A 22,351-nucleotide genomic window follows, 5' to 3' on the forward strand; every position below is an offset into this window, starting at 1 on the left:
ACTACATTACATACACAACAATATTGAGATTAACATATGATATTCATTGGACAACACGCTCTGAACGAGAGAGATTGATCTCGGAATGGAGAAATGTTTTGTGCGTCATCTACTCACAATTTTACTTCCATACAGACTTGACTCAGTGCTACCAACTGCTGTGAGTGCCGAGAAAAGCTACGTGTAAGTTGGGTTGCATCTGTCTAGACGTTCTCACAACTGCAAAAGACCTGGACCCCAAGTAATGGAATTAGAACGCTTAAGGTGGAGATACTTTTGTGGCTGGGTGTACACTTTAGCGTATTTTGAAATTTAGAGCATGTCCAGGACAATTTGGCGTCAAATTGGCTCAGGCATTTGAAACCTTACTGCGTTATTTACGTAGGTGTAACGTTGAAATGCGACGAGTATCGAGCAAGATCGTAGCAGAAACGAGTGACATAGTAACAGTTTTAACCTTTGACATTTTAGCACTGTCTTGACTGAATAAACGTGAATATAAGATATTTGCAACATCAGTAATATTGCTATTTAGCTATCAGTAACCTTGATATTAGAAGAATTTCAACTAGGAACGTAACATGAAGAATTGATATGTTATTAAATTCTTAAATTTTCAACATATGTCTGGCATCATTTATGGCGTGACATTTGGAATATTTATGGTGGTGTTATTTAGTTAGGAATAAGTTTCAGTTTCAAACATGTCTTAGCAGAAATGTGGCAGAAACGATTCGCATAGTCAGTTTATTTTGAACACAAAACGGGTCCAACAGTTGTCAGCACGGAAACTACTACTAACAAAATTGAAATTGACAGAGCACCAGGATAGAGGTGTTGAAAGCGGTACTTTCCAGGTCAAAATGAAGCGTATTGTAATTCAACTTTTAACAATGTCCATTTCATTTCTTTCTATGATTAGTTTGTTAACTATGATCTCTCTTCTGCTGCAGTAACGTACAGTAACTGTGAAATTGGGCAATTTGAATGCAGTAATGGAGAATGCATAAGATTATCTTATGTTTGCGATTCTGATAGAGATTGTTCTGATGGCAGTGACGAAGATCCTGATAGATGCAGTGAGTAATAGATTCTAACCTTCATTATTTATAATTGTATTCTATTAATTAAAGTTAAATACTGTAAACAGTGAAAAAAAATGAAATGAAATCTTTGAGTTTTACGTCCCACGGTTATGCCGGTGAGGCTAAAGGAGACGGTGATGATGAGTAATGAATGAAATGGTGGAATGAAAAAAGTGGGAGAAAACGGGAGAACCCCGAGAAAACCCACGCAAACGGTGTTTGTCCACCACAAAGTTCACTTGGCGGGGGGCTGGGATCGAACCCGGGACCCCAAGCACCATACTGTAAACAGTGTTCGTTTGGCATTTTGTAGACAAAGAACATATAAGTTGGAGAGATCTGTACTATTTATGTATATTTTGTCTATATGTAGTATATAATAGTAAGCAGTTGGAGTTTAGTTGTGATTCACCTTCTTGCGTTCCTATGTTTACGAAAAAGGTGAGAAAGTGTTTTCGAGGCTTATTATGAAGTATTACATCTATTTTTGAAATTCCACTGTCTTGTGTATTACTAGCAGGGCCGTAGTTAAGGCAAAGGTGAGCAAAATGACGCCAAACTAGCAAGAAGAAAGGAAAAATACGTTAGAAATGATTAACGATGCGTCGCCCCGAAAAGACATTGGCGCCACATTAAATCAATATTGTTGTCGATTTGCAAATAATTAGATTTGGTAAAAATTTTCTTGCTCATTTCGCTAGCAATTCAAATGTTTCACTAAGAGTCACAAGCATTTGCGTATTACCTAAGGGGAGTTGTCACATATGGTTTGTTAATGACGGTATGGTATACTAAGTGACTAGTAATCATTTATAGTGTACGCATTAGCGTTTTGAAAAACAGAAAAGGTCAAAATCTAAAATACGTGTTTGGAGTTTTATCTGCTGATGAATCATGTTTTTCTACCCAATCGGATTAATCACGACGGTGAGAACGAAGATATGAAAATGAATGGAATGAAGAGACACGTAAGTACACGCAAGCTGCTGTTTGCGTAGGAATATTAAAAATGAAGGTAAAAAAAGAGAATAGTAACATTTACAAACTTGAAGCAATCGTAGAATAAGGGCTTAAGGGTTCAGAACTTAACCCAACGAATTTCGTCTTTCCAAAAATGATTGAAAAAGAAATTACTCATAAAACTTGTAACTTTCATGTAGGTCTTAATACCGTGAATTTCAGGGATGCAAATGCAAAATAACTATGAAATGGGCCAAACTCGGACATTAAGAAAACAAGCCGAAAACTTTTCTAAAATAATGGAATCGGGTATGGTCACTATGGCCGTCACATTCGATAGCCTATTTCCAAAGCCAAAAGTTTCCGTGGAGATATAGCATTCACTTTAACTCACTATAATATAGGTTGTAAACGAAGCAGATATATGAACCATACCTCGCTGAAAGGATATTTAATTAGTAGTTCTCATTGTATAAAAATTGAGGAAATTTACCTTTTTTCTAAAGGGAAAATGGAAAATTCCGCAAAATTTCTCAGAATTGAAAAATTGAGTTTTGGTATTTTTATTACAACATTGTAGGTAGAAGAAACAAAACAAACAATCCCAAACCTATTCTAAAATGATCATGATACTCTATTCAGTTACTCAGAGAAAGTCCTAAAAAATCCAGCATCGTGTTTGGTCACTATGACCGCCATATTGAATAGCCTGTGTCCAACGCCAAACGTTTTCGTGGAGACCTAGCATTCACTTTAACTGACTATAGTACAGGTTGTAAACACAGAAGATATATGAACTATATCTCGTTGAAAATATATTTAATTAGTTGTTCATATTATGTGAAAATGGAGGAAATTTACATTTTCTCGAAGGGGAGAAAAGGGAAATTTTTCAAACCTTCTCAGAACAGAAGTGAAAAATTGACTTTTGGGATCTTTATTACAACATTGTAGGGAGAAGAAACATTAAAATAGGGTACAAAATTATTGGCTACACTCTTCTTAGTAAAACATTAACAATACATAATATCTTCAAATAGCTGGGATTTTGAACATTCATATAACGCATTAAATTCCCTTTTGATCCACATTCTAAAATTTTGACCTCTGCGTCCACAAGTTTTGACTAAGTTATCAGTGGGCAGGTATTTACAGAGGCTTTAATAACCTCCACAAACCTAAATATAGGCTTCTTTGGAGAAAGTAAGAAGAATTACCGATAATTTTAGGGAAATTTATATATATACGTGTATATATATAGGGTGTTAATAATTTATACCAACAAATTTTAAGAGGTGATTCCTCATATGAAAATAAGAGAAAAAGTTCATATGGACCGAAGGCGAAAAGTGCAGAGTTTCAGAGCTAGGGCTGTCCAAAATCGCAAGAAAACTAAATTTCAAGAGGCCCTATTTTGAATTCGAGAGACTGGATGGTGGTCCTTATCAACATAAAGAAAGTCACGCTTACGCAATCCAAAAATGCGTATTTCATTAGTGTTCAATGGTGCACAAATTTTTCCTGCCGGGTGAAATTCCCAGACATGCCATCAACCGAATTTTGAGATATGCTCTGATTTTATGATTGGTCCAAAGCAGGCAAACGATAAGTCTTAATAGCAGTGAACACAGAATCCTTTGCCGCGATTTTTGAAGTGTTAAGGAGTGCCAGCAGCACGGTTTCTCGTACTCGGGAAAATGCATGGTGCGATGTTTTCTTTCATGCTTATAAGTGAAGACATCGTGAAATACACCGTAAAGAAATACATATCACACGTTATTTCGAACACAAAGAAACATGGAGCTGCCGGTTCCTAACACTTCCGCCTTCTCTCCGAAGCATTGGATGTCCATTGTTCTCAAAGTTTACCTACTGCCAACTTTAGATACTTCTTGAAATCAGGATATATCTGAAAACTCTATTGAAAACATATCTCAGAATTACACCCTGTAGGGAAACCCTCTACACCTATTGACAACTAAAGAAATATGCACTTTTCGTTGAAATATGCACTTTTGGTTTACACTTTTGGTTTGTGTAAAGGTATCAATGGCTTCCTTTACATTGATAAGAACCACCATCCACAATTTCTGGATTTCGAAAAAGCGCCTATTGAAATTTAGCTTTTTCGCGATTTTGGACAGCCCTAGCTCTGAAACTATGCACTTTTCGCAGTAGATCCTTATTAACTTTTTCTCTTATTTTGATGTGAGGGATCGCTTCTTAAAGTTTGACGGTATAGTTCATTAACACCTCATATATATATATATATATATATATATATATATATATATATATATATATATATATATATATATATATATACGTATATAGTCCTTGGATGTAGGGATAGACGGAAGAAATTAATATGTATCCGTAATCGTTGGTTAACTCTTCTTTAGTCAGAAAGTCAATCCAATTCCCACTGTGAGACTTTTTCTAGTGGTTGTAATATTGATTAAATTTTTTAATAGCGCATACTTATTCATCCACTTATTCATCATTATCATATGGAAAACAATGCAAACCACCATGTGTTTACTTAACCCTATGACCTTCGGGTCAAAAACCTGCTTTCAGGTAGAACACTACATCATCATTGTCATCGTTTAAGCTAATGGTCCTGTAAAATTACAATCTATTTTACTAAAACAAGCATTTCCGAAGTTTGTGAAACCAAAATACTTCATAAAAGTGAGAAGTTTTGTGAGGAGTTTGGAGTAACCTGACAATTGAATAGGCTTTGATGAGAACTATGAAAAGTAGTGGTTTTGCGGACAAGGAATTTTGCTTCAACTATTACTACATGGGTTCATTACATGCCTGCATATTCAAGAATATTGCCAGCTGTTGAGAAATCCACTAATATTATCTCCGCCTCTTTCGAACAAATAATTGACTTGCGAGAGTCTCGTCAAATTCGTGACGCGGAAGATGTCTATGTTTCATCAACTGGCTCCGAGAACTTAAACCATTCTAGAGATGATCCCAACTTACATCAACATCTACTGATTTCCTAGCTGATTAAAATGTAAATTGTGATAAAGCATTAGAAGTTAGCCTTACTTTGATGAAGTTGGTTGAGGGAAAGCAATTCAGTGAAATTCATCTGAAACGCAAATCAAGTGTAAAGTCTCTGGCTAGCTTAACAAGATCATGATTAACTGTGCGTAATGAAGCCCAAACTAGCTTCTGCACTGCATGGTATGCACACTTAGGTCTGAAGAACAGTTGCCTGAGATCCTCAAATAAGAACTATCTGTGTATTCTTCCTCCTTATTTGGTGAAGAAGGTCTAATGAGGAAAGGTACAAAATAATCGATAATATCAGTTTTGTTCTGAACTTCGACCCAGAAAACATCAAGTAGCGCCGCTAAACAGGGTGTATCCTACATAGTTGATGATGGTGGTGTATTAGTAAACAAGCTCTTCCCTCATATCTATTCCGCCTATCAATATAGAACTTGGTACAGCCAGTTCTCATCCTCTATAGTATTTTTCGAGATGCATTTGGATTATGTGGTTTTACCCAGAACCACCCTAGAGGGGTCCCAAGTTGATGGGAGGGATTTCTGGAGAGCATTTTCCCGACATTCTCCCAATTTTTCCTGTTCGATTACGGTTTGGGCCCCAATACATAGCACCTCTGGAAAGTTTGTTTCATGTTGAAGAGAATGAACTATAGACCACAAGTTCCCAATGAACAGTGCTGATGCAATAGCTATTTCACTGCGAGTCTACGATTTTCTTCATACTAACACTGTCAATGGGCTCCAGGTACTTACTCCGTTGTCCATAGCACCTAACGTTTTGCGCATGAACGTATCTTTTTCTATGTTTAACGAATTTACTAGGTTTGATTTGTATGTCCGGATGACCGGTTCATGTTCGTTCCTTGCAGGTATTTTCAATAATTCTCGAGTGTCAGCAGAAACTGTGGCTTAAGCTGGTGAATCTTTCTTTCTGTCATTGTAGAGGTGAAAAGATATGGGGAGCTTGGACATTTTATGTTATCAACTATATGAGAAGACAATTGCCAAACAACCTATACATTTGCAGTTTATCTTAGCTGTACCTCCTCCTACAACAGAAGCCGGTCGTGAGCATTTACTCCGAGTCTTTTATCAAGTGCAACAGTATCATAATGTTGATTTGGACACTTTACGCTAGGGTTTGAAGATATTCGTAGTTATCTACGTCCCATACCAACTTCGAAGTCCACTGCTCCTGATTACCTACTACATATTATCTCTTGTTCCTGCAACGATGACTGTGAAAGAAGTTCTGAGTGCTGGAAAGGTATGTTAAACTGTTCAATCATGTGTGTATTCTACGTATGGGATACGTACCAACAGGAACATAGAAGATGAAGGGGAAGTGGATGGAGATTTGCTAGTTCCCGAAAAGATATCGAAGGAGATACATTCTAAGATGCCAAACACCCTTGTCTGGAATAGATTCAGATAATCGCAAGTTGCTTTAAAATGAAAATTATCTAAGTTTGAAACCTTTACATAATAAAGAATTACCTTTTATCACTTTTCCTACCTCAACCATTACAAATCTTCATACCTTACTAAACATGTTATTATTCAACAATTTTGTATATATATGTCAAAAATCTTCGAATAATCTGGCTTGCTAAGGATAGAGCATTCACCAAAGATTCAAAACATTTTGGGATTTTCCCTTTTTCCATGATCCAAAACAGTCAACATCGGTATTTGTAAGTTATACTGAAGTCTTTTCAAATGCCTATCCACTGGTAACTTCATACAAATCTTGTGGATGCACTGGTGAAAATTTTGCAATATTTGGACAAGAGGGAATTTAAAGCATTACGTGAATCTAAGATTGGAATTCCAGCTTTAAGGGTTGTTAATATTGTGAATTTTTAAAGTTTTACTGAGAAAGGTTACAACGACTTATCAAAAAGATAGTCGTAAACCTGGTTCGTTTGCAGAGATAAAAATCCGAAGTGGTAGAATTTCTTTGACATTAAAAACATTAGCTTCGATATTTAAATACCATTAATCTCACCTTTTTAATAAAACTGACAACGTCTATAAACGGTGTTAAACTGGTTTATTATTTGATATAACTTATAATATCCTTTTCTTAAAACTGTTAAGTACACAAACTCACTGACTAGGTAACCATAAAACATGTCCATATCAACAACTATCCCATAATAATCACTTACATATCTTAAAAACATTCTTCTTTTGTTAATATGAAATGAACATTCTACTAAGTATAGTGCATATGTATGAGTACTTTCTGCCCAGGGTACAGGTAAATATTACACAAACCAAAGTATTTTGTTGTATAAAATGTCGCTCGACAAAGGGACTGAATATAAAAGTCATGAGTAGGCTTGGCTTTTATCTTCAAGAACCACTGGTCCGTTAACATTAGTGTTTTTACATTACATATACCCATCATATTTTAATCGCACCTTGTATATCTATTCATTATATTTCACATATACATAAATATAAATACATTCCTAACAAATCTTTCATTTCGTCAATATTTATCTTTAACAATAAAGTTTTAACACAAATTAATATAATGAAAACAATTTTTGTGCTTGATTAATAATGAATTAAATTACAATCCTTCACGTTAATAAGAAAGAATTCAAGTCACTGAAAAATTATCGTTGATGAATGAAAATCAAAGAAAATATAATTGAACAAAAATCAAAAATTAAACACAATCTACGTTTGAATAAGCACATGTAAGTAAATAAATCTATTTTTACAGAAACAAAAGACACCCTTTTGTTGTTATATAAATACATTTTTATTATTGTTATTATTATTTTTCATTCCTATTTATTTGAGCAAGAATGTCAGGTGCTACTAATTCTTTCACTAAATGCATCCATTTTTCCTTTGTATACAGAGTAGGTTTCCAAACTTTTAACTCATCTATATTGCGAAGTCCAATTGACATCCCCGTTTTAGCGTTCAACAATTCGAAAACTTTAGGATTTATTTCCTTAAAACATAAATAAGGACCTGAGAAAATGTCACAAAATTTGTAAATCTTCTTTAACAACATATTACTTTGCGGATGTTGTTTAACAAAAACTAAGTCATTGACCTTGATCCGATATTTTCCTTCCTGCAAAGACTCTACTTGCGAATTACGTTTCAAAAACTTGTTATGTCTTCGGATCTTTACCATATTCACTAGATTGGATGAATCTATAATTGTCGAATCTTCCAATTTGACATCAAAATGTTGTTCCACAGGGAAAATCAAATCAGAGCCATTATGAATATTAGCAGGAGACACACCTAAAGTGTCTGATATAGAATGGTTCAAAAGGTACGTAATTTGGTTGACATGCTTAATCCATTCAGCATGTTTATCCTTACAAAAGTGCCGAAACAACATACCAAAATTGCGATGTACATTTTCTACCACGGAGCTACTTGGATGGTACGGAGTCACAAAATGAATTTTAATGTTGGCCTTGTTCATGGCTTTGAGAAACACATCACTTTTGAATTGTGAACCGTTATCGCATAATATATGCTCGATAGGGCCACAATGTGGAATATATACATTCAGAATTTTATTCACGATAGCAGCGGAGGTTGCTTTACGCAAGGGATAGGCTACCACATATCGTGAAAAGATATCCATAGTTGTTAAAAAATAAACTTCTCCAGTAGCTGCTCTGGGTAACGGTCCATATAAATCAATCGATAGAAATGAATGTGGTCTCTCAGGTGTTATTGAGAGCATTGGTTTTTGTATAGCCTGATAATTATGCTTAATTTGCATACACTCAATGCAGTCATTGATATAATTTTTGACTTGAGCTCTCATTCCCTTCCAGTAAAAAGATTTATTAACCAAGGCACATACCTTCACATACCCAAAATGTCCGAAATCATCATGGTAGGCCTTTAATATGCGTGCTGTTAACGTAGGTGGAATGCAAATTTTGTTCCTAGATTTGAATTTAAAATCCTTAATAAGTAAAATTCCGTTATTTAATTTAAATCTGGAATTCCAGTGTTTGGGACAACTACTTCCCTCGCCACATGAAGATAAATGTTCCATGATTTGTTTATATTCATGATACTTCATTTGATGTTCTCTTAAATCTTCTATCGAAATGGTAGCTATTTCATCCTGTAAAATCTTAAATTCGTTAATGGACAAAATATGTTGCTCTTCTCCAGGAAACAGACGTGATAAGGTATCTACGGGTCCATTATCTACCCCTTTAATGTGTTGTACTTCGAAATCATAAGCTTGAAGATCTAACGACCAGCGAAGTAATCTGTTATTATATCCTTGTACGCTATTGAGGTATCGCAATGAATTGTGGTCGGTAAGTACTATAAAATGACATCCGCTAAGATATGGAGCGAATTTTTGTATTGCAAAACGTATAGCCAAAAGTTCAATTTCTGTCGTGGTGTATCCCTTTTCAGCTTTCTTTAGAGTACGACTAGCGCAATACAGCTGGTTCCTGAATGGTTGGGTTAGGTTGCCAGAGTACTGCAGAGATTCCAAGTTGAGAACCGTCACACTGTACATAGAAAGGAACGTCGTATCTGGGGTGATTCAAATGGATGTTTCGTTTTACGCACTCCTTCAACTTATTAAAACTGTGTTCCTGAATCGGACCCCATTGCCATGGTACTCCTTTCTTTATGATCATAAATAAAGGCTGGGCTATCTCAGCGAATCGCGGGATGGCTTTGCGAAACCAATTAAAGAGTCCTAATATTTGTCGTGTCTGTTTCACATTTACTGGCGCAGGTAGATCTTCTATGGCTTGAACTTTAGATTGACTGAATTGTAAACCAGAGGCATCAATTTGGTACCCAAGAAATTCTATAGAATTCTGCAGAAATTTGGATTTCTGTAGATTGATAGTAAGGCCTGAACTTTCCAATCTGTCTAAAACTATATCTAAGTACTTCAGGTATTCATGTGGATTTTTCCCCATGATTAAGATGTCATCAGCATACGTTATCACGTTGCTACGTAAGTCTTGACCTAGAACTTTGTTCAAGCAGGATGCTAATGCTGCACTACCATTGATAAGCCCAAAGACTACACGATTGTATTCGTATAAGTGACCTTCAAAACTAAATGCTGTGTATGGTTTTGAATCTTCATGTAACTCGACCTGATTATACGCCATCACTAGATCTAGATTTCCGAATACAGTGTTCCCTTGTAAAGAAGCTAGTATTTCTTCTACTGGAGGATACCGCACTTGTTCCAGATCAATGTGACTGTTAGTGCGTCTCAAATCTAATACCACACGTAGAGAACCATTTTTCTTGGGAACAACATGTAATGGATTAAGGTGGACACTTCTTGAAGGTCTAATGATCCCATCTCTTAACATATTTGCTATTTGCTGACGTACATTCTCCCTGTATCTATATGGAATTATATAGGGCTTGGTTACTATGGGTTTATCTGTTTTAACTTTAAAAGAATAAACAAAATCCTTGCAGCATCCAGGACGTTCTGAAAAGACATTTCTATGTTTATATAAGATGTTCTTAAAGTCGGCTATTACTGTATTATCAGCAAAATCAAGGCTGCTTTCGAGAGATTTAGCATGTTCAGAAAATAATACATCGTCCTTTATATTCATCAAATTTTGTTTGTCTTCCAATCGTGGATCATTTAATTTATCACTTTTTGCACTAATAGAAACATTATTCACTATAGGAGACATATCATTATATTGACAAGCAAGATTATCTAATTTTGGAAGCAGTTTCTGAACAATTTCCTGAGGTATACCCGGTATCGTCAACGTTTGGTTTTTAAAATCAAGCATGACACGTAATTGGGATAATAAATCTAAGCCCATAATTAATTTCTCGTTAAGATCCTTTATCACCAGAATAGGGATTGATATTTCAAAATCTTGAATAGATATTGTCACACGAGTAATTCCTGCTACTCTCTTTTTATGTTTACCGGTAAAATCAACTATAATAAGATTCTCAGCCTTTTGTAACTTAGGATTCGAATAATTACTAGTAATTGCTTTCCACAGTGAATACGATAATAGAGAGGCATTTGCTCCTGTATCAAGTAGAGCTTCGGTACTTAACCCATTGACTTTAATAGGTATTTTAGCTGTACTATATGATTTTAAAAATACAAAATTTTCTTCAATATTAAAACCATCATTGACAGTATCATCTTCAAACCAACAACGATTTACAACCGGTATAAATTGGTACTGACACCTATTAATTGCTATTTCAGAATAATTATTTACAGTGACGTCAGGTGAAAGATCATTTTCATAATTAGCATGAACAGGTAAATTGGAAGATAAATGTTCGTAAGAACTATCGCTTAAATTTTTAGATAAATGTTCATGAGAATCCACAGCTGACATGGGTTTAACCCCTACCACATCAGCCGCGATTAGTTTAAATTCATACTCGTGTATGGTTCCAATAAGGTACACTGTACAGCACAATCGTGATTAGGTCCCGTATTATGGTTCTGTACAGAAATTACTTCAATGCCTGGATCTTGATGCGAAGTGCCATCTCTTGCCCTTCCATTACGTCTATCCGCGTAGTTCGCAGTACTTCTGGAATTTCGCCATACATTACGTCGATTTTTAAATCTATTTTGACTATATGGTCTAACATTTGAATTGCTACTATTAATTAGGTTAGGCGGATTCCCTACATAACCTTGCCTATTGTGCTCATTTTGGTTGCTAGAGTATACTCGGCTTAGGTTAGGTTCTGTATTATTCACACTCCGAATATTTAAATTCCGAACAGGCACCAAATGATCTGAATTATTCTTATTTTTACCCATTCCTGATTGTGGATTCATGGCATGGTATTGAGTTTCGTAGCATTGGACAAGCATCAATAAATGGCTGAAACTCATACACTGTGTGGAAAATAAGATCTGTTGCAATTTAAACGGAAGCAAATTTCGAATCGATGCTATTATTCTCGATTCCGATTGCAAAGGATTAACAACCTTTAGTTCGTTGTAGACATTTACAACAAACTCTACAACAGATTTGTGCAATCGAGAATTGAAGTGTTGATTTCTAAGGGTGGCATCTCTATTTGCAAGCAAAAAGTCATTTTCATAATTTGCGATCAATGCCGCTTTGAATTCCTCATATGAACTAATGTGATCACGTATTGCCTTAAACCATAAGGAACAAGGTGGGAGTAATACATGGGGTATTAATTTCATATATTGTGATCGATCGATTGACATTATATTGCATTCGTCTTGGAATTTCTCTAAGAAAGAAGTAGCATTCTCATTACACTTACCACTGAATTTGCTCATAGCTCGGATTTCACTCATCTTAACACTTAATTTTACCTTCTTTTTCTCATTCCTTGTTCTTGTTGAGTGATAGTTCCTATCCGTGACATGCTGTGTCGTCACACCATCTATGTTTCGCTCGTCAGTACTCTTCGGACAACTTTCTTCTAGTATAATATCTTCATCAGACCCCGGCGAAGGCGAGTTCGTCTCTGGTGAGTGGGGAAACTCAAAGCGATCACTACCCAAGTTATTTCGGTAAATGTTGTCTTTCGCCTGTAACGTTCTAATCTCTTCCTGAATAGTAGCTAACAACTGTGTATTTACACGTATGTTATTAGAGTTGTTGCTGACCTGGATCTTTTGCTGTTTAATGGAAGATTCTATTACTTCTAAATCTTTTTTTACAGCACAGATTTCTTGATTTTGGTGATTGTGCTTTTCTTGACAATCATCGGATATCCTTTTTAACTTTTCCTCAAATTGTGAGGATATGTCGTTCACCACCTGGACAATTGTCTGTTTCGTTTCATCTGATTTCTGTTCTATCCGTCTACTTAATTCTTCATATTGCTTATTAGATTCGTCGAACTTCTGGTCCATTCGTCTACTTAATTCTTCATTTTGCTTGTTAGCTTGGTCAAACTTCTGTTCCATTTCGTCAAACTTCAGTTCTATCTTCTGTTCCATGGTCTTGTTAGATTCGTTGAATTTCTGTTCCATGGTCGTGTTAGATTCGTGGAACTTCTGTTCCATGGTCTGCTTTAATTCTTCATTTTGTTTGTTAGCTTCGTTGAACTTCTGTTCCATGGTCTGCTTTAATTCTTCATATTGCTTGTTAGCTTCGTCAGACTTCTGCTCCATGGTCTGCTTTAATTCTTCATATTGCTTGTTAGCTTCGTCAGACTTCTGCTCTATGGTCTGCTTTATCTCGGTAGACATCTGCATTATTTGTCGCTGTAAAGCTAACAAGATATCTTCCGATGCCAATCCTGGTGTTATACTAGTCTCACCTTGGTCACTAGTATTTGATTCCTGCTGCATTGTTTCGTTGTCCATTTTTCTTATGATTACTTTACCACTTCGCAATATGGTTAAGTTCGTATTCATTAACTGTAATATAAAAGTAAATTCAACCTTACTCTTCTTCTTCGGGAACTGAATTTACAAAGTCCCGGGTGAGGTAAACCAAATTTTTACAACGACTTATCAAAAAGATAGTCGTAAACCTGGTTCGTTTGCAGAGATAAAAATCCGAAGTGGTAGAATTTCTTTGACATTAAAAACATTAGCTTCGATATTTAAATACCATTAATCTCACCTTTTTAATAAAACTGACAACGTCTATAAACGGTGTTAAACTGGTTTATTATTTGATATAACTTATAATATCCTTTTCTTAAAACTGTTAAGTACACAAACTCACTGACTAGGTAACCATAAAACATGCCCATATCAACAACTATCCCATAATAATCACTTACATATCTTAAAAACATTATTCTTTTGTTAATATGAAATGAACATTCTACTAAGTATAGTGCATATGTATGAGTACTTTCTGCCCAAGGTACAGGTAAATATTACACAAACCAAAGTATTTTGTTGTAAGGTTTAGCCAACAATTAGCAGATATTCTATGCTTCTTCTTCCTACAATATTATAATAAGAATAAAAAAAGACAATTTTTCATTTCTATTCTGAGAAAGTTAGTTAAAATTCCCTTTTCGCTCTAGGGAAATTAAAAATTTCTTTAATTTCCATGCAATAAGAACAACTAGTTAAATATTTTTTCAATGAGGTATAGTTTATATCTCTTCTGTGTTTACAACCTGTAATAGTCAATTAAAGTGAATGCTATGGTTTCCGGGAAATCGTTTGGCATTGGAAATAGGTAATCCAATATGGCGGCCATAGTGACCAAACCCGAAGCGAGATTTTTTTTTGGACTTTCTCTGAGTTACTGAATAGAATATCATGATCATTTTAGAAAAGGTTTCGTTTTTTTTTAATGTCCGGGTTCAAACCTAATTGCACTGTACTATAATGTTTTACAACGTTTACCCGGATCAACGGCAAAGCCAAACTGCTTAGGCTACATGTAGAAACTTGAAATATGGGCAATAAATAGGACTTGCCATATAATAGGATACGTCTAATTCGTGAGATATAAGCGAAATCGCCAGATTCAAATATCTGATAGTTGTAATTTTAATTTAGTTCATTACTTGCCATTCACATTGTCAGGAAAAAGGGAAAATTAAAGAAACATATGTGAAATATTGAAAATAACTGTAGGCTAGAAGTTGCTTCCAGTATATTGAACGGTGTTTTCACTAATAATTGGTACAATTTTAAAACCAAAAGCTTGTTCAGCATGTGGCATTTGTCACTCATTCATCTTAAAGTTCGTATTTGTTAATGTTGAAAATGTCTGTCGTAATACAAGTCTTGTATAAAGGCGATAAAAGTTGAAATGAATCACTTCTATACAAAAAGAGTTGACTATAATTGATTTGCTTTTTATTCTGTTTTATTTTTATTGTTTTAAAGGAATAGGTTATGTATTAGAAAATTATTTTTTCATTAATAACTTGAGATAAATACTAGAAATATTATCAATGTCCACGCTTATTAAAAATATTAAATGCTGCCGTATGTCAGGCAGAGTAAATACAAATTTGACTAGCCTTATATTTCAGCTTTCGCCATTTATTAAAAGCAAGATCCAAGCGTATAAAGTAACTAAGTTGGAAATTATGTGTACAGTAGTACAGTCTCAACTCGGGTGAGGCACTTGATCTCTTTCACTCTCTCGCCCAAAACTTAGTATCCCTGCGCTTGCGTTCACCACCACGTAATATCCCCAGCCAGTGACGACGCCAGCTTTAAGTTCTTAGGGGGGGAAAAGGAGGGGCAGATTCATTTTCGGGGGGCTATTTGCCATACCAAAAATGACATATTTATTACGTTTGACTTATTTTGCATTACATTGTGTAATTTCGTTGCTGTTTTTATATTAGACCTATATGATTAGCCTATAAATTAAAGTTATTTCAAGTAAAATTTGTAACTAACAAATAAGTAACGTCTGCACATGAAATATTTTTCAATGAAAATTTTGAAGCCTAAACATAAATTGAATTACTTTCGCGTATGCTACAAGTAACACATTCGTCTAGTACTATATGCTACGTATCTCTCTCTCTCTCTCTCTCTCTCTATATATATATATATATATATATATATATATATATATATATATAGAGAGAGAGAGAGAGAGAGAGAGAGAGAGAGAATTTACGAGGAGCTGCTGAAAATGTCGTAGTCCAATCCAGAAGGAATGTAGATACTAGGTAGAAAAATGAAACCATAGTTTAGAAAAAAATATCTCTGTATGTACAAATACAAATTTTCATATTAATAATGAAATTCTTATTGTTTCTCAAGTCTGAAATGTTTGTGTGCGCCCAAACAGATAATTTCACGAACATCCAGATCCTAACTGTTATAACATTTTTGTTCCACCAAGGAAAGTCACCGAAGTATATTAATTAGGAAATCAGTGAAACACCACGGGACTCTCCTCCGTTATATACAGTGGTGAAGAAGTAAATGGCTTAGTATAAACGTGGAGATTTCTCAACAAATTTTGCTTTATATACAGGATGATTAAAAGCAATGACTCTTCCCGAATTTACGGATGCAATTTGTGACATTATTCTTGAAAATTGCAGCATTTCAGCCAGTGGTGAGTAAAGCCCGGGGCCGAAGGGCCTAGGCCACCCCAGTTTCTGAATGACAAAAATAATTTAAGCTATTATTTATATAGTTTTTAAAATGTATAGTAAATTCTCGATATACATATTATAGTCTGAGGTCTGGCTGCATCCCGCTTTCTCAGTTTTTACCTTCTCAGCAAAACTTGTGTCAGAGATTCTGGGCATTTCTTTGGAACTTGTCGGTGGCATAATTCAGAATGTCTTGTGTATGCTCAAGTTCTCAACATAATGGGTTCCCAAAATATCTGTCAGAAGAATAAAAGAGTGATGGCATTAAGAGAAGTCTTCTTCCAATTTTACCGTAATGCTGATCAATTTCGCTGACGAATATTAACCATAGAGTAAATATGGTTGTACCACTATGATCCGGAATCGAAACAACAGTGAATAGAGTAGTAGCACTCATTTCTCCATCGCCTCAAGATGTTCAAGACACAGAAGTAGGTTGAGAAAGTGTTTGCAACATTCTTCTGGGATAAGTATGGAGTCGTACTCATAGACTACCTCCGCAACGGTCAGATATTGAATGCAGAATCTCTACATTACTTACAAAACTGAAAGAAAAATTCAAAGTTCAACGCCGCGGAAAATGAAAAGAAAGGAATTCTGTTCCTTCGGGAGAATACAACTGCGAACACAATTGACATTGCATAATCTAGGATTTCAATGTCTAGATCATCATTATTATTCCGCAGATTTAGCTCCGTCTAACTCCGTGTACTTATTTCCCAAACTTAAATAACATTTGAAAGGACGCCATTTTAGATCTGATAGGGGTAGTGCTACGAACAGCGGTGCGAGGAAATTTTCAGCTTTTTAAACTTTTCTGAAAAAACTGGAGCACTGCACAAGGTAGTATATTGACTCTCGGGGGAAGTGTAGAAGTAAAATTTCACCAATCCACGTGCACTACTTCTGGGTTGGGCTACGAATTTTTCAGCAGTTCCTAGTCAATATGGTCAGTACTTTGAAACAAAATAAGTAAGGGAGCACTAGTATAAACCAATTACTAACTAAAGATCAGCACTCTGACAATACGTTTTATTGGGAATCAATTTAATTCTATAAATTTATTATCATCATTTGCAGGAAGGGAAAACAACTCTTTTTATCCCCTTCAAAAAATTAAGCCCTGGTAGTTGCAAACTAAGTTGTTATAACCACATCCTCTGAATATTGAAAGTCGAGAATAATGTTTCAGAAAAAAGAAGTATAGAACCTTTAAATAAAACAAAATATGAAACTGAAAACTTCAAACCTGGCTGGTTTTACCTTTCTGTTGTTTCCAATCGAAGTTGATCCAATGAGAAGAAAACAAGTCTACCAAATCTACTATTGTTCGCTAGGCACAATAATTAAAAATTATAAGAAAGAAGTATAACTAAAATTTAAAGGAAAAGGCGCTAAATTAGAAAACAGAAATATGCGTGCATACCCAGACGCTCAAAGAAGAAAGCTTGAGGACTAATCTGCCACATAGTAAATGCATGGAAAGTAGACTACAATTTGACAATGAAATTGGTTATGATACTGATATAAAATACTACATATAGAATGTTTAAAGATTGTAGGAGTCTGGGGGGGGCAGTCTAGGTGGCAGTCAGGGGGGCAGAAGTATCTACTAGGGGGGCGCTCGCCCCCCTTGCCCCCCCTCTGGCGTCGTCACTGTCCCCAGCCTAGACATACCATTCTAAACCATTCCTCTAGTGAGGAAGCTGAAAATGAGCTAAGTATGTGAATAATGTTTCGCTCAAACATGCATTCGTCTAGATATACTTATAAAACTATTGTGGCTTTTCTTTAGATTATACAATAGACTAGTCAGTCCCAACTTTTTCAGTAACTATGACAAGTCCGCACCTATCAAGATATTCTTGTTCACTTTCGAGTTTTATTAGTTTGCTTTCTTTCTCTTCTTATTTTATCCTAGCATACAATTGGAATTCTTCTTACAAGGCAAGGTCACGAAGTAGCTTCGCTGAGATCCGAACGAGGCAATTGTGTTTGCATTTGATATGTTATAACTAGGTAAATCGAGATAACGCGAGTTACAACGTATTTTGTAATGTAAAAGCAGCAAATATTAGCAGGCAGAATAGTTTGAACCGAGTCATTCTTTCGGATTGGGTAAATGGAAAACTCAGCGAACATGTATCCCATCAGTTTTAAGGGCACACTTTTAGCGGTAAAATAGTTTGTCCCTGGGTCCCAGATGGAGTCCAATTCAACAATTTGAAATGACAATGAGGGTTAACTAGTATAAACTAAAATAAATAAGTTAACAGAAATGACAAGGACATTATGACACAAATAACTTCATAGCCGATGGGACTGCTTACGTAACATTGGATATGTTTCTTTTAAATGAAGTAGCTGTAGAGAAAGTTTAGGAACCCATAACAAAGTTGAAACCCTCAAAAGTATTGCGAAGCGGATGGCACACCATCATACATTTTTGATGGGTGTACAGATTTTGTTACACATTAGTTACGTCGTATTATAGATATGTCATTAAAAAGAACAGCGTTTCCGCACAGTTAGAAATAAGATATAAGTTGTGTTATCCATAAATCTAGTGATGCGAGGAACATATAGAATTATAGGTCTATCTCCATTCTATCTCTATTTTATCAGCATTTGCCAAGATGTTGGAGTAAGTGATATCCATGAGGATAAAACCCGTTCTATCACTATATCAGCGTAGTTTCTTAAACAATAGATGAACATCCATTAATTGGGCCATCATAACAGATTTTATTTCAATCGAGTTCGACACAGGGGGTCAACTTGATGTAATCTGCTCTGACTTTGAAAAACTTCTATTTGGTAGACCATGACGCTCTGCTACAACAAATTACGACTTTTTATTTATCTACAAAAACTTTTTTGTGTCCTATTTGCAAAATCGTAAGCAGGCTGTCATGCACAAATGACAGTATTTTTCTAGAAACATATTACAGCCTTATCTGGAGTTCCTCAAGATTCAAATCTTGATTCACTCTCATTTGTATTAGTCGTAAATGATCTCGATTTCACATTCACTATTCTTACAGTCTTTTATTCATGGATGACCTTAAAATATTCTCCAAAATTAACTCGCATGAGAACTGTGTGAAACTACAAAAATACTTGTACTGTATTAAGAACTGGTGTAACAATAACAAGCTTAAGTTGAACGTGAATAAATGCAAAACTCTTTCCGTTTCCCGCAAATATATATATATATATATATATATATATATATATATATATATATATATATATATATATATATATATATATATATATGACTATTCTATTGAAGGAACTATTTTACAGACACCTAAATTAATTAAAGATCTAGAAGTGTTATTTGATTCTGAATTAACTATTACTAATCATATTGAAACAATTATTAATACGTCATATAGAAATCTTGGTTTTATTATGCAAGTAGGCAAAGAAAGTTAATCAAATGATTTTTTTCAGTTTACCGTCGCACGTTGTGGCTGTTAGGCTAAGGGAGACGATGATAAAGCAAGTGAGTGATAATGGAAGAATTAATGGAATGAGAATGAGGGATGAAACGAAAGAAACCCGAGAAAACCCACGGACACGGTGTTGTCCATCATGAAACTTATTTGGTCGCGGGATCCATAAAGGGGCTCCAGGCATCAGAGATAAGTTTTCTTTACTGAGAAATAGTGCCTCAAGTAGATAAACCGTTTCAAAACAATATTACATTAATTAAACTCTAGTTCTACTTTGTGACATCACAATAACAATATGCGACTTTCTTGGTCACCAAAAGCACTGAAACACATTGATATGATTGTAACGATAAAATCACAATTGTTAAAATTATTTGCTTATAGTAAAACTGGTATGTGTTCCAATTACGAGTCAGATTAAAAAAATAATTTTAATATGCATACTTTGAAACAATGGAGAGAATATGCGATACTTTTATTTTTACACAAATTCCTACTTTAACGATTAATGTTAAAATTCAACATCCCCACCTTGTTTCGCAGATTCAATTCCATGTTCCATCAGGTAAAACCGACGTAGGAAATAACAGTACATTTCAGAGAAATAAAGCAAGAACAAATTTCTCGTTAAGTCTAATATTAGTACTTCCTACAATGCAATTGAAATTATATCTGCTAGAGATGTTTTGTGAAATGTTGGAGACAGTATATCAGCATAGACTTAAGAATAACAGTTATATGTCATAACGAAAATGAGTAAATAAATAATTTATTAAATTATATAGCTGTGGGTAATTGTATTTATAATGGAATAACACTGTAACTGGGCCTAAAGCTTGTTGTGTTGAATAAACAGATAAAATAAATAAATGATAACCTCTAGATAAAATTTAGAAGAGAATCAAGACATAAATTTTGTACATAAATTTACCAAACGATATGATACAAAATGAGAAAGAATTCTCCAGGAATCGAAACGAGACGAGACTTTTAAAAATACAACATTGGGAAAAGTAAATCCTATTTCTAGTTTCAACTTGTCTCGTTTCAACCTTATGTATGTATATATTTAATGAGTTTTCAGGTATCTCCTCTGCTTTCTTAACCCTAGGAACACCAAGGTATTTTGGGGTTACATCTAACACCAATGAGGGGGAAGGCTCTGAGGCCCACAGATTAAAAATCATTATTTCTCATGAAAAATAATTTATCTTGTCTGATATGAACTTGGGGTGTCTAAGACATCATATATTATTATTTTCTATTACTGCTACTATTTTTCTAAGTACAGTGTTACCAACTATATGTGTGTAACTGTTTAATTTTACATTTTTTATTTATGTCAGTAACTATGACCTATTTATTTTATTTGTTTGTGTAGAAAAACTATCAAATAGATGAATAGCAACTTAGTACAGTGTAGTATGTGTACAAAGACTGCTTCTAAAAACATTTTGGTGTGGTACAGTAAAATTGGGTTGAATGGAGACGAGTTAGGTATACCAGTGTTGGGCAAATTTCAATTGAATTAACAATTAACAATTAATCTGTAAATTTAATTGTTAATTGCAATTAACAATTGAAATAAGTAATGGTTAATTGTTAATTGCAGTTGGCCATTAAAAAAGGAGAATCAATTGCAATTGATCAATTGATTGAAAGTAATTGCAGTGGAAAGTAATTGCAATTGAATTCTGTAATTCAATTGCAATTGAAATTAATTGGCAATTGATTCAATTGCAATTGATTTTCACAGCAATTACTTTCAATTGATTGATCAATTGCAATTGATTTTCACTGATTAATTTTCAACACTGTAGTTCAAAGACGGCGTGGGGCAATGAAAACTTAAGCCACGACCAATTGACTCACAACCCGTCGTGACTCACGACCCACCGTGACCCACTCTGACCCACCACCCACAATAAACCACTCTTACCCACTGTGACCCACAGACCCACCAAAACCCATTATCATCAACTCTGACCCATGATTCACGCCCTCTTCTCTACTGACTAAAGAGTTTAAACTTGTAATAAAACAAGCCTATAAAATTATCACTCATCGGAGTTTGAATTTCTACGATCAATCGCTCAAGCAGCGCACTAATACAATAACGGCGGATCTGACCTTTCTAATATAAAAAAAATAGAGTTTGTTCGTGTGTCTGTCTGTCTATCTTTGTGCGGCCTGTGGACAAGACGAGTGGACCGAAAATTTTCAAAATTTGGTCACGGGTAGCTTGGTCTAGGCCCCAGACCAAGACAAAGATTTTTTTTTTAAATTCCTTACTAGGGGGTTTCCATGGGACGTTTACTGGGACCGGCCTGGAGACCAGAAAAGTCGACCGAGAGTTACCAAATTTTGGTGAAAGATACCTTGGTCCAGGTCCTACACCAAGGCAAAGCGTTTTCAACAAAATTCGAAACAGGGGGTCTCAGGGGGGCGTTTACCGGGACATGTAAAAGTAGAACGATATCAGTATCGATTTCATAGTTTTCGCGGTAGCTGAGATCAATGGTGAAACTCCGATCGCATTAACTTCCAAATTCACCGTATTCGGCTGCGGGCCGTGGGTCAACGGGGGGGGGGATACAGAAACGTAAAAGTAATCCAAAATGACCGATATTAGTGTCAAATCCATAGTTTTCGCGGTTGCTGATATCAATGGTGACACTACCATTAGCGATGACTTTCAAATTCATCCACCGTTGTATGCGGGCCTTGCGTCTCCAGA

At 35.1% G+C, this 22,351-nt stretch overlaps 1 protein-coding gene across 1 annotated transcript in view; it reads left to right on the forward strand.

The window, feature by feature from the left end:
* Window positions 1-22,351, forward strand: part of LOC145678538 (uncharacterized) — a gene marked incomplete in the record, with an annotated part of 652,003 nt that overhangs the window by 27,966 nt on the left and 601,686 nt on the right. Inside the window, 1 exon segment of the mRNA XM_081748800.1 lies at window positions 954-1,079. Within this exon segment, the coding sequence (XP_081604926.1) occupies window positions 954-1,079 (126 nt within the window).

This window comes from Thermobia domestica, chromosome 2 (genome assembly GCF_964235325.1).
Source record: "Thermobia domestica chromosome 2, izTheDome1.hap1.1, whole genome shotgun sequence".
Lineage (NCBI taxonomy): Eukaryota > Metazoa > Arthropoda > Insecta > Zygentoma > Lepismatidae > Thermobia > Thermobia domestica.